The sequence below is a fragment of the Monodon monoceros genome, unplaced genomic scaffold (genome assembly GCF_005190385.1).
Source record: "Monodon monoceros isolate NGI ecotype Baffin Bay Population unplaced genomic scaffold, NGI_Narwhal_1 Super_Scaffold_11, whole genome shotgun sequence".
NCBI lineage: Eukaryota > Metazoa > Chordata > Mammalia > Artiodactyla > Monodontidae > Monodon > Monodon monoceros.
The window spans coordinates 111482859-111497284 of NW_021703767.1; the positions used below are offsets into that span (position 1 = coordinate 111482859).

The following is a 14426-nucleotide window of genomic DNA, read 5'->3' on the forward strand; positions in this document are numbered from 1 at the left end:
ATAGGTCACTAATAGTAACAGATTGTGTCTATGTTCTAATCTGCCACTGCTCTTTTCTCCTAAAATTGCACACTCAAGGGCAGGATATATTTTTTTCCCCAGCACTTAATTAGCAAAAGAAAAATATCACATGAATAAAGAAAAAGCTCATATGACAAAAAAGGAAGAGAACCGAGGGGGCTGCTTCCTAAGACAAAAAGGAGTAGCTCTGACCCCCTTGGTTGCCTCAGCCCCCTGGTGGAGGACAGGTAAAGGGTAGGACAGGGCAGTTGAGGATGCCAGGTGTCTGGGGCAAGTGGCAGCTCCGAGGGAGTTTGGCTACAGGGCTTGGAGGAAGGAGAGTTCTCCAGCCCCGGGCCCCAATCGGCCCCAATCGGCCCCAGCACACATCTAGATTTTGCTCTTCGGGAGTTCAGAACACACAGGGCCCTTTGAGAACCTAGAGTCCAACTCATAAGAGATCTGGAGTTGTGAGCTGTGGCCCGGTGTGGCCTCACACAGCTACAGTCTGAGGGTAGCTTCAGATTTACTGCCCACCCCAAGTGCTGCATAGCTGGGACCAACCATAGCGAGGGCCGTATGCTGGAGGCTGGGCTGAGGCCAGCCATAGCACAAGGCCACTTTCTAGTCACTTCAGTGAGGTTCAGTGTTTTTGAAAGGTCAAGAAGAGTCAAAACAAATCCTTTAACATTTAATTCTCCAACTTTCACATTTTGTATCCCTTCATATTAATACGCGGACTTTGAACATTAAAGTGGATATGTTCTAGGCTGTAAAAAGTTTCCAAATCTTGAACATTATAATTTTGCTCCAGAACATATAGACTGTCTCAAATAGTAAAGTGACTGCCTCAGACTCATCAGTGAGTGGAGTAAAAACAAGTAGAAAGGGCTTCCCTGGTGGCGCAGTGGTTGAGAGTCCGCCTGCCGATGCAGGGGACACGGGTTCGTGCCCGGGTCCGGGAAGATCCCACATGCCGCGGAGCGGCTGGGCCCGTGAGCCATGGCCGCTGAGCCTGCGCGTCCGGAGCCTGTGCTCTGCAACGGAAGAGGCCACAACAGTGAGAGGCCCGCGTGCCGCAAAGAAAAAAAAAAAGTAGAAAAATAGCAAAATCTCGTTGCTGACTGTCCCACAGGTTCACTCCCGTGTTGAGTGACTATTTCCTGTATGAAGGTGCGCCTCAGTCAAATTTAGATTGTCACTGATCTTCAGGGTCATTCCAAGGTGTAAACTCCGTGAATGTCAAGGGTCTGTAATGAAATAAGAAACCAGACTTCTAAGACAGGGTCCCATCCTGTGAGCTGAGGACCCCTAGTGGTCCCTGCAGTAATAACTCCTTCTGAACAATAAGCATTGTCTGGAGAATGAGTATCTCAAATGACTGTTTTTCAGATGCATGTATATGTTGTTGTGATTAACAAAAACGTTACAATTGCTATTTGTTACTGTACTTTTTCAGTTAAAAGTTAACCCAAAAGTACTATCACTAATTGGAGAGGAGCCAGATGTTTTGATGTTACTCAAAAAGGCTGTGAACCCCTGCTTTAGATAATCTCCCCCAGGGCAGCTACTCTGGGGTGCAGCACCTTGAATAATTGAGTCCACTGAAAATAAAAGAAGTGTTCCACAGAACTCAGCCAGTAACAGAATTGTATTAATCATAAATAATGCAGTTATTTTTATTGCAGTAAGTTTTAGAAAACAAGCATTGACCTACAAAGGAGAATTTGTAGGCTCTGACCAAATAAATGTCAAGTGCCACAGTCACACAGAGTAGCACTAAATGATCAAATGAGCAAATTTCTTCACATTGGAACTCTGGCTTTCACTGACTATCCGAGAAAATTGCAAAATGCAAAGCCATGTGGGATACCAGGCTTCACTTCAACAGAATTTTTAATTCACCATTTAAAAAACACACACACACACACACGCACACACACATAATCAAGAGTCATGTCATGGCTTGGTTCAGCTGTGTGTGTGCATAAACCTTTATCCCTCTGAATCAAGTGTCATCATTATTGCATTTATTGAAATATTCTCTCAGATTGCCTGATATCCAGTGCCAGTCTCCTGGGGCAGTCAGGCAAATAAAATTTCATTTACAGAAAGAATTGATGAGAGAATTTCCTTTTTTCCCTTAGAATTTTCCCCTCCAGCATCTAAAATATATCAAACAGCACTTAAAGTGTCAGAGGAAAGGAGGACGAGATTTTTCAGAGAACACTGGGCAGTGGGTGGCAATACATCATGATTCAGATTCTCCCTCTTGGTCTGAGAGGCTAGTGGGGAAGATAGTCAGTGCCTGACTTGCCATCAGTTAACACCTTATATTGAATTTCTACATCCGTCAAGACAGACATGCATGGATGCTTGAAACGCACAAAAATAATTTACTCTTCAATCTCAGATACACAAATATACTTAAGAAAGAGAAGTTTTATTAGGGCAATTTCACTTTATTTTTCCATACAGCAAAGTCAACTACTGCAGTAATAATAAAATAAGCATAAAACAAATTGCAGCCCAAGACAAAATACATAATTTTAAGCAACTACAAGCAGAAAGTAAGTTGTGATTACATAATAGTAAAACCAAGCACATCTGTCCTTTCAGCAGACGAAAGCGTAGGGTTGCTGGTAAGTGCAACACCATAACCAGCTGGAGTGAAGGCTGGATACACTAATTCATTAAACAAGTGCCCATTATCACATTTGCTTTTTTGAGTGCTTCTGAGTTGAAAATTAAAACCATGAAATTTGAACTGTGTTTTATCTTTTTCACCTGCTGAAAGAACAGGATCCTACAGCAATTAAAAAACAATCACATAACAACTATAGCTACTGTGTGCTGTTTGGTTTGCCTGTTTATGGTTGAAATTTTGCGAAAGTCGATACTTGTTTTGAAGATTTTTTTCTTTTTTTTTTTTTTGTGAACAATAAACCACTGAAATTGGCAGAAACTGATTTGAATAGTATATGTCCTTAGTATAGTTCTGTCTCTTTTTTGTTTTGTTGAAGTTTTAAACATGCAGTAATTTTGAAAAATGTAAGGAATATTTGATCCATGATTTCACCTTAATGGTTGAAGTACCTGCTAGTTTTGGTAATGATCTTCAGGCAGATTTGGCCCAATGGAGTTTTTGTCAGTCATGAGATCTCGGAAGGATGGCATATCTTTCCAGCTGAAAAAATCCTGGCAAACTACAAGCTGTCCACAAAAAGCAAAGCAACATGTTTGAAGGGGTATGGAGTGCTAACTCTGTGCCACTTTTGCAAGCAATTTTGCTCAGTCTGTCATTGTATTAGCCTTAACAAAACTCCTTGTAATTATAGACGTTTTTATTCAAAATAAGATCTTACTATTATACAGGTTTCTCTCTTTTGACTATATACAGAAGTGCAAAAAGTCAACCTTCTCTCTAGACGTTCCAACATGCTAAATTGCAGCATAATCAACCCTCAAGAGTTTGCACACACGCTATAATTCTCATTACGTAAACTTTGAGTATTTGGATTATCAACAAAAAGTCCCTTGTTCTATTTATTGATTATGCAGCTTATTTATAACAAGGCCTGATATTCAGGGATTTCAAAAATATTAAACAATACTTTAACATTTGAAATGGATACAGTAGAAAATAAATTTTATTCTAATATCTAGGATCTAGATCTTCTTATAATAACTAATTACAAACAAAATAAATCATCAAAATATTACTCAATTGTCTGCCAGGATTGTTGCGATAGCAACAACTTAACTTCTTACTTAGCAATGATTATATATTTATAAGATATCCATATAAAAGATCTTTGTTCTTTTAATGAAAACTAGACAAGAACTAACAATGACTGACATTCTTACACTTTAATATTAAATCAGTAAAATATAAATCGTTTAGTTAACAATAATACGAATATTCATATGACACTACATGTAATTCAAAACTGAGTATGTTATGAAGGAAAAACTACTTTAATTTTTTTTTGTATTTTGAAAAATTCATCGGTAAAATCTAATAAAACAAGAGTCTATAAACTGAAATGGTATTCAATTGTTAATAGAAAATGAAATCTAATAAATGTAGGAAATGAAAAACTACATTTTAACAAGAAAAATAAGTAATATTCTATAATGTAACTAACTACAATAACATATGGAGTCACCATTACTCTCTTAACACGATTGAAATTACATTGGTATGGGTTCCAACCCGTAATGTAATAATCTAAGGCTTTAATAGATGTACAGTACAATCAGTAAAATCAACACATCAGTCTTATATTAGAAAGCATCTCTCTCAAGCATAAAAACTTGCAGTAAACTTGGAAGTATGGAAAGTTCTAGAACTGAACTTTCACTTCTCCCATTCCATACTAGAACTACCAGTGACCTGGCCCCTACTTCAGCAATTTTTAGAACTGCTGAACAGAGCAAAAATATCCTTTACTAGCTGCAACATCCAAACCACAAAAAAGGAATTCCTTTGGATGAATCCATTCTTAAAAACTGAATGCACATCTATTTTTTTTTTAAATTTTGTAAAAGGCTTTCTAAGGCTATAAGCAGTAAATCTGAACAAAACAAAACAAAACAAATCACATATAAAATTCACCCATGTACTTAACCCACCCAGTGACTAGGTTAATTAAACATTTCCCATTTTCATATTTTGGTTTATCATGCATCTGAAGAGTGCTGCTTTCTTCTTTGTTTAGAGTCACTATTTTAAATGTGACTGTGATGAAGCATTTAAGCAAATGTGAAACCATTTTTGCAAAGCATTTAGAGTCTTCTGACTTTTGACAGAGCTATAAATAGAAGCAAAATAATTTCCTCCAACTTTTTTTTTGTTATCGTGTCTCAGAAATGGCATATCCCTTTTGAATAACATGTTATACAGTATAGTATGCATAAATATTACACTACAATGCATTAAAATAATTTTATATATATATATCTATTATATATATCTCCAGTATGTGTGAGTTTATCTGTATTGAGAGAGTTTGTATTGTGCTGTCTATTTTGTTACTGTAAAGTTAAATCGGCCATTTCTGAGACAGCTTTGGTTTCCAAAAAAAAAAGGAAAAAAAAAAGAATGGTGCCCTTTGACTGATTAGTACTAGCAAATAAGCAACAAAATGTGGCTCCGAAAACAATAACACTGAAGAAATAATACTCTAATTTGATGTACAGTCTATGGCACTTCATGAGAATCCTTAACAACATGGTACTTAAAGCCATGATGTGCTTTAAAAGATACACAGTTGTGGTTTTGCTTGGCACATTCATCTCTGTCAGATCCCTCCCTCACCACATCTTAAAATCTACTACATTAAAAATATTACTCTTAAACAAAAATGACTGTGCATGCACGCTCTCATCTATAATGGCAATTTTAAATACAAGGTGCACCTTTGTTATTTGTAAACCTTGAAAGAAATAAACTTATTTTTAAAAAATTATATCTTGGTCTACAGACGTACCAATACATAATAGAATCATGGTTACACCATAGTCTGTCTTTTCAAGATGGCATGAATATATAGGAAACTAATTAGGTCTGCATATTTGAATGCATCACTCTGTGCTAGAAAAGAAAGACAATGTTGTTCTTTTAGACAGGAATATCACCTCAGCACAAATATCAATTAAATGTACAAAGTGTATAGGCAACAGTGTGCAGTGGATTTCCAGGTTGTCTTGTCTTCTGGTTAACATGCAATATGCGGATGTCTTGTGGCTGAGGGGTTTTTGTGTGTGTTGCTTGACGGTATATACACTATGGCTAATGACCTCGTCCTTTACTCTAACCAAGCACACTGTCCTTTCCTCTTTAGCATGATCTGCGAGGGAAAAAGAGATAATCTTCGTTAAAACAGCCAATATCTAACAGCAGTTTCCAATATGCATTCAACATGAAAACTGTATTTCTTGGTTTAAAGAGTGAACGCATGTATATTGTATCTTCATGTAAAAACAAAAAACACTTCACAACTACAAAGGACCTAAATTTGTTTATCATTTCTTCGAGAATAAAATGACATGCACAGCTTAATAAAACTGTAGACTCTGAACAAATATCACCCAACACCAAGCTCAGAGTATAAAATACATTTGTAGAATCAAGGGGCATAATGTAGGAGAGCTCTTTTTACCACGGTCATTGTGGGGCAGAACTTACAACTCATGTTACTTCTAAAGGTTAATAGGTTTCAAGAGTAATGATTTGGCCCACGAAATTAAAATCCATGCCACAATCCTGTTAAACACAATTTGCTCTCTTTGGGTGCTTGATTAGCACAGTATGTGTTTGGAAAAAAATAAAAATAAAAGAATGATACTCTACATGACTGTTTTGGATAAAGTTTGGATTCTTCCCACTAAAGGCAAGAAAATAAAAATTGTTCCTTATGCTTCTGACAAATTAAGGTTGAACTGATATTACAATGCACCTGTGAACTGAGTTCTAGTTTTTACATGAAATTTGTTCCCAGAGAATCTTTACATATTAAAATATGCTTTAGCACACAACCTAGAGAATGAAAGAAATCACGATTTTGCTGCACTCAAAAACCAGTTTAAATATTGTAACTCCTCATGAAAATGAGTAATCATTTGTTAAACAGAACATTAAAGAGCCTAAGTTTCAATACACACAAATCCACTGTTTTGCTAATTGATGAACTTACGGCCATTTGCTATCATTTTTTTTCAACCTGGATTATTGCTAAGAAATAGAACGTAGTTACAGATATACATATCAAACACACCCAACTGACTATAAAAGCTTGAAACAGTTTTTTTTTAACATGTCAAAAAGGCAACTCTATTTCCAAACCTACATACTGCAAAGCGATGTGCTTATTCAAAATGTGGCTATTGTTCAGAATAATAAACATTATCAGAACTGCATTGAGAGAACTTATGAAACACAAAAATCAGTTTCACTCATTTAATTCAGGATTGCAGCATGTCTCTGGTAGTACTTCTCAGATTGAGTCTATTTCTTTCTTAAACAGCTCTCAGATTTCATCTATACACTTCTCCTACACGGGTACACCCTTTGACCAGCTGTTGCTACGCTCAAGGGCCTCTGAACTGCCCCATCTCCTGACTCAACACCTCTGTCCCTTCTTCTGTAAGGCCCTGACATCTCCCTTCACTCTGTAACAATCTTGATTGTCCAAATTCACTTAATTTCTGACTCTGTTGGGAAGAGCCGCTCCCTCATCTTTGCTCCAAGAGAAATGTGTTCACACCTCTCTTATTGTAATGTAGAGTGCTGAAAGTTACATCATTATCTCATTATCTACTCATCTTTATTTCCTCGACCTGGTAATTAACACACAGTAGCACCAAAAAATCATTTGTAAATATGTTAATGAACAGATAAATGAATGAAAGGAAGCAACAAAGAATGATCACCCATCTTATTTACCAGACTCAGTTTTAAGCATTATGGCTCTTTCTAAGTATAAAAATAGATACTTAATACACTTCTGAGCATGTAGATAACTTGAACACGTGCATACTGAATAAAACATATGCTCTATGGATGAAAAATGGTCATCTTTGCAAGTATCTAAGTCAATGTGTCTGAAAGTAAACCACAAGACTTTCAAATCATTTGAGAAACGACAACATCTTTAGAATTATATGATCCTCCAGGGTGACTATTCTGAAGTACCTAAAGTTTACCTGGATATATAGATGTGTGTGTGTGTGTGTGTGTGTGTGTGTATGTACACGTGCACATACGTCCGTGTGTGAATATATTTATTTAAATCAGACTCTTCATATTCTAATGACCCTGTGTGTGGCGAAGCACGGGGTAAAGTGGGTACATGTTCTCATTTAGGATTTAGCAAAGCAATTTTTGAATAAAATAAATGCTGACCTACACCAGGGATCAGCAAACTACTGCCTGTGAGCCAAATCTGGCCTGCTGCCTGTTTTTGTAAATAAAGTTTTATTGGGACACAGCACACCTTTTAGTTTACACGTTGTCTCTGGCTGCTTTTGTGCGACAGTGGCAGAGTGGAGCAGCTGTAACACAAACCCTATGGCCCACACAGCCAAAAATATTTACTATCTCATCTTTCAAGAAAAAGTTTGCCAGCCTCTGATCTATGCCTTCTATTTAGTTTTAAGTTGCCTTTTTTCTTCACTATTGTGTTTATTTCTAATATGAAATAAAAACAAAATTAATATATCCTAAGTATTACACATATTTAAGTGACATCAACATATTTATTATGAATTCACATCATAAAATTCCTCATAACCCATCTAAGATAAAATTGTGAGCTCTATATAAATACTTTCTTTGACATTTTATAAAATTTTCTTAAGTGCATCACACAATTGTTATCTTAAAAAAAAAAAACTACCACGGATATACACTCTACATTACACAATGAACTTACTGTGTAGTGATGAAAATTCTACATCTGGGTAACATACTTGTGGCTAGTCAGATGTTCGGCAGATATTATGGGTATCTAGCAAATAAAAAATTATTTAATGAATGATCCATGCAAGCAAGCCAACAACCAAGAGATGAAAACATTTTAATAAATATTAAATTTTTTAAGAAAAGTGAAATTCAGCTGTGAGGTGACAGTCCTTATCTGGTCAACATAACAGTAAGTTAATGTAAACTTAATGCCAAAGTAGCAACTCATTTTTAAAAATCTTTGTGTTAAATACTATTCTATAAATGTTATCGGTTTTTAGGAAGAGAAGTAAAACTATCAAAAATTCATGCAGAGCAGTAATTGAAAGAAGCCCTTTTTGTTGGCCTACACACACACACACCTGTGGTTTCAGTTATTCAGTAATCCAAAAAGTAAAGTAAGAAATGTCTTGCCTATTTTTGTGCAACCAGTTTCTACATTTTCATTCAACTGATGGTGTCTAACTTTTTTTCCAAGTTAAAAGTACCAGGTAAGAATTATAAAGGAGTATTTCAAAAGAACTGGATAACGGTGTTAAATCTACTTCAGAACCTATTTCTGAATCCTAATTGCACATTTTATTGTATTTTAAATGGGCAAGAGAATTACAAAACTTGAGAGAAAATACCATAAGGAAATACAATAAGGAATATAGAGGTGACTTGTTTCAATCACCCCAAAAGCCAAGATCTTCCAGTTTGTAGCCTGATTCTCCTCCAAACCAGAAGTATGACTGTTATCCTGGGAGATAGATGTACGACATCTATCCTATAGATGAAGACAATCAGAGGAATGAAAGCACGGGTTCTAACACTAGTGATCCATTTCCCGGTGTGTAACCTTGAGCAAAGCACTTACTCTATGTTTAGGTTTCCTCATCTCTAAAATGGCCCGAATCCCATTTCGGCAAGGTTGATGGGAGAATAGTAAAATCACATACATGAAGGCATTTTGTTGTTGTTTCGATTTAGTTGTCCTAGACCAATTCAACATATTACAATCCACAGTCTGGAGTGTAAATTAATTATGTCTCTATTTTATTTCCATTTCTCAGATGATATCTTTACACAATTTTACAGCATTGGCAAATGGCACGAAAATGTGCTCCAAGCATAATGAAGCTTCTCATACCATTTTTCCTGCTGCTGCAGGACAGGATGTTGCACCCAACAGTGTAGAAGCATCAAGGATGGGGCTGTCGAAACATACCAAGGACCTTCAACACCAATCGATGCAGATGAAGGGCCAGCTATAAACTTCTGCATGCATGCAGGCTGCATTTTGTGGCATCAGCTATTTCCAGCACTGCTACTGTACTGTAGGCATATACATATGTATGTATATGTAGATATAATATATGTGTGTATATATATATCCATTCCCTTTTCTTTCTTTTGGTTGTGAAACAGTATGAAGACCCAAGATTATGCATGAAATGGTCACAGCACAATGCAAAAAGTAAAGCGTCCCCTACAACCAAGGCGGCCAGGGCGCGTTGAAATTTGCTTTGCTGTACTTCCGCTTACACCAGCAATTCTATAGTCATACGTGGCACACACAAGAGAGTTCAACATCATTAATCTGCACCGTAAACGGATTGCATTGAATCCATTAAGAAATTCCTACCATAGATTACTTACTAACATGCCACATATGCACAATCTAGCATTCTTGTAAATGAGTCTGATGTGTTAGCATAAATCCAGGGCTATTTTGACAAGCTTCGTAAAAACTAACGATTCTTTGCCAAGAAATGTTTAAAGCTTGTCTGAAACTTTAAAATACATCCATCGTGGCACGCTGCTTTTGAAAGTTTTTAATGGCTCTACTAATAGCTTATAGTTCTTCTTCAACAGTACCTGGTGCACTACAGAAACAGGGGCGGCTACTCCTTACAGCAATAACTGCGAATTCGGACAGTACTTAATGGCTCTTCTTTTCCCGAAGGGGCAACATGTTGATTCCCATCTGATACTGGTTCTTCTGAGAATCATTTGGCTACATGTAACCTTGGTCTGGGGGTTATCTGAAATTTGATTTGCCTCTAGATTTTTTCATACGCTATTAACCCTACTGAACTTTACTTTCATAACAAACATATCTATATGTTCAAGCCAAGACCTACTTTACATAAATTTGACTTTGATTCAACCAGTATTTTCTAGAACATAATTTTAAATAGGAGCAGAAAACGCTGGTTGAATCCATGCAAATTTTAAAATGTAAATATTTTAATAATCAATTTCTTTTGAATAATCACATCATAAAGTTTAAATTTCTGAAACAGATTCCTTCCACTTAAAAATATCCTGTGTATCTGTCACTCCATAAAGTTGTATGGAACATAGAATGACTCAATTTGCCGTACTGGATGCCTTTTTTTTTTCCTTCATAACCCTCCAACGTTTATGCTGAGTAGTTACAGAAATAAGAGCACTTAGGAATTTTATTTTTTCCCTTAAATCACTGAGAATCAAAACTTGGACACAAATTTAACTTATTTTGAATACGCAATCTGCTTATTGAATAAAACTATATAACAAACTCTATTTACAAGAGTGGTCATTTGTGGCATAGATAACACATTTAAATATTTTGCTTTTTATGAAGAATTTGGGCAAGAACTAAGAAATTGTATGTATCAAATGCTTATAACAAAAACCTTAAAATCACCTGTATTTTAAAAATGGTAAGTTTCAGGTGTGCCGCATTGTAGTTCAACACCTGTATACACTACCCTATATAATTTCGATTGGTCAAAACACCTGCGTGATGGATTGAGCCCAACTGAGAATTGCTTGTGTAAATATCATTTTAGTAGCTTTAGAAATGGAGCTGCGACAACTTTGGAGCACTTATAAATGGCATAAAAGCATTCTGCCGCTCATCAGAGAGAATGTGTAGGCCAACAAGAGGTATCTTTGAAACCCCATGCTCTTAAAGCACCCTCTACAGCCCTCACAGACACGCGACTCCCACGGACCTCAGTGGGAAATCCACGTGCGTCAGGGCTGTTGGACTGAGCCCTACGAGAGTTGGTTTTTAAGAAACAAAGCTGTAAATTAGCAAACCTGGTTGGCTGTGGCGGTTGCAGCGAAGGGAACACTTGTGGCAGATGTTGTTGCTGCGGACACAGTGGCTGGCGTAGCACCGTGCACCATGGGAACTTTCGGAGGGAAAATCATATAAGCAAACATACAGAAGAGTGTAGCAATATGGAAACCATGGCAACATGGAGGAGATAATTGGGCATGGTATTTATCACAGCAACAAGCCGTGTGACGGGGCATCATCACCAGTGAGTGACATGCAATCACAGCGCAAAGCAGGACAACATTCCAAGGAGAGAAGGGGAAGGGGGATGAAAGAGAAAAAAAAGGGGAAAAAAAGCTTGTTACCATCAAATCAAGAAAATTGACACAAACAGGCTTAATTTGCTAAGTCAAAAACAAGAATTTTATATAGTGTTCATAGTCAGACATTCAAAATCTAAGTCAAAATACAGGTATTTACTTCATATATACAATTATCTGTTTGAATAAAAGTATGTTTTCTTATTTACTATTGTAAAAATATACAATATATTACTTTTATGAGATAGTTTTTTTTTTCTTACACACCAGAACTCATAGTCCAATCAAAATCCACTAAAGGTGACTAAAGGAAACTTGTGTGTAAAGAAAACATTTATGTGAGTCCATGTCAATTAAATAGAAAATGGCATTTAATTGACAGGTGTTAGTAAAAAGGAAATGGACTTGCCCAATAGATATAAGTTAAACTTAGCAGTGGATTTTGAGGGGCTGTGAGGTGCACCATAGGTTTAAGATAATCAAGAAACAAAGCTGGCACCTACCAACACTTGTAGCGGGTGTCATGCACAATATTGAGCCTGCCCATCATGCATTGCAACAGGAAGGTGGATTTGAAAAGGGAAAAGAATTAAAACATCCCATCACACGTGTAATTAGGAAATTCATTTGAACAAAGAAGAAAAATTGTTATTATGGGAACAGTGGCATGTAACTGTCAGCACAATCAAATCATACAATAGCATAGTGATCAATTAGAACTAGTCTCAAGTGAAGAATAAAAGCCAGTTTAACTGTGTGCTGGTACACGTTGTTTCTCCTAATTGCTGCCTACAAATAAAAGTATTTTGAAAAAAATTGAAACCTGCTTAATTCTTTTAAAAATAATACTGCAATTTGTTTTGTTTTAACCTGGTTACTAGCCATCTGGTAGCTTTGCTGACTTTGACCTATGAACTGAGCACAAGTTAAATCATTAGGGAAATTTATTATTAAGATGCTAAATAATTCAACGCACAAAACTGACTTAACGATGTAATGAAACCAAAACATTCATTTTCATTCCTTTGGTCTTATTTATTTCCCTGTTCACTGTAGCGACAACAACACAGGCATGGAAGGGGTTGTGATCATTCATACAGGAATTTTATTTGGAGGGGTACCAAGCAATAAATTAGGCATAAAGCGAAAGTGAACTTCTGCATTGCCTTAGTTGGGAATTTAAATGTAAGGAAAACATTTAGATGGGATATACTTTCGTATAAGTCTCGAACTGGTTTACTTAGTAGGTATCTGGGAAAACAGACTGGTTTTCACTGCTGGTTTAGACCCTCAGGACTTCTTGGAATAGCAAGTGTTCTACAAAATTTCACATCCAAAAAATGGTTGATTAGATTTCAATAAAAACCCTGAATGGGAGATAATGAAGATATACATTGCATATGGGGTGTTAGCACTGATGTTCACAATGGCTCCACCGTGACGTTAAAATAAATATTACGTATATAGTCCCTGTTCTCTTTGACATATAAACATTGAAAAATCTAACTTATTTTACCAAGTACACGGCCCTTTCCCACATACTGAATTACTGTTCTTTCTATGAGATTAGTTTAGACTTCTAGGTTTTAAAATATCAAATGATTTTATGTTTCTATCTGAATCTTGGTGCGTCCTATTTAAATACTAGCAGCATCTGGGATGAACATTTGTTAGAAAAATATCTGCCAATTTCGTCTTGTCAGAGATGGCCCTGTAAAACAAAGCTGCCATTGAGAAGCACAGATTACTTAACTGGCATCCTTGTAACAGCTGCAATTAGACTGTTATCACAATTAGACGGTGGGCACAATGATCAGTGATTAAACTAGGTAATGGAGCTAGGGAGGCATCCTCTCAGGTGGAGTACTATTACACTGATAGGCATTATTTAAGACACTTGAAGATCTCTGTCATTTGCTACCACTACTGAGTCAAAGACTTGTGAAAGACAACAAAAACAAACCAGTAATAACAAAGACGGTAATTTGAGACAGTAGAGCAAGCAAAATTTAATACTCTAGATCTTACGAAATCATTATCTTATAATAGTGGGGTGGGACGACTGAGAAAGAGAGGATGAAAAGATGAATGAAAAAGAATAATGTGCAATTTGATAAACAGTCGTTTTAAATACTGTACAGGTTATAGGTTTTAAATTTATTATTTATTATTATGCTGCAATTTGCCTATTGTATTTCATCCCATGCATAATTGAGGCTGCACACGCTGAAAATGAGTTAAATTTACCCTATCTCTCTAAAACTCTAAAGCATTTATGATTTGCATTTCAGTTTGAGTTATCTTCCTCATTAACATTATAACCAATGCACACAGTTTTGAGAGGGATTTGCAGCAAATAAACATAAGGCAGCAATGAAAACACTAGCCAGGGTGCAATAACTCACGAATATGAAGACATAATGCTGTAGGACCCACTTACCAAAAACAAAAAATCACTTTTGAAATGACCATAATATCCATCTTTACATCAGATGGGTTGATTTATTAACAATGATTGTACAAGTAGCCAATTAAAATTTTTTTCTTCAGTTTTCAGCACAAGGCAACATTTAAGTGAATGTATTTGTCAATTTCGAATTTCCCCTAC

At 36.2% G+C, this 14426-nt stretch overlaps 1 protein-coding gene across 20 annotated transcripts in view; it reads right to left on the reverse strand.

Moving 5' to 3' along the window:
- Nucleotides 1-2869: 2869 nt before the first annotated feature.
- MBNL1 (muscleblind like splicing regulator 1) overlaps nucleotides 2870-14426 on the reverse strand; it is a 200759-nt gene continuing 189202 nt past the window's right edge. For 13 of the 20 annotated variants that reach the window (XM_029214605.1, XM_029214621.1, XM_029214616.1 and 10 more), the window contains 4 exons: nucleotides 12322-12357; nucleotides 11537-11631; nucleotides 8436-8510; nucleotides 2870-5852 (listed from right to left, as the gene is read on the reverse strand). In XM_029214605.1, coding sequence (XP_029070438.1) covers nucleotides 8454-8510; nucleotides 11537-11631; nucleotides 12322-12357 — 188 coding nt within the window. In that variant the 3' untranslated portion in view covers nucleotides 2870-5852; nucleotides 8436-8453. The remainder of the gene's footprint in view (nucleotides 5853-8435; nucleotides 8511-11536; nucleotides 11632-12321; nucleotides 12358-14426) is intronic. The other 7 variants (XM_029214617.1, XM_029214611.1, XM_029214609.1 and 4 more) reach the window with 2 other exon arrangements.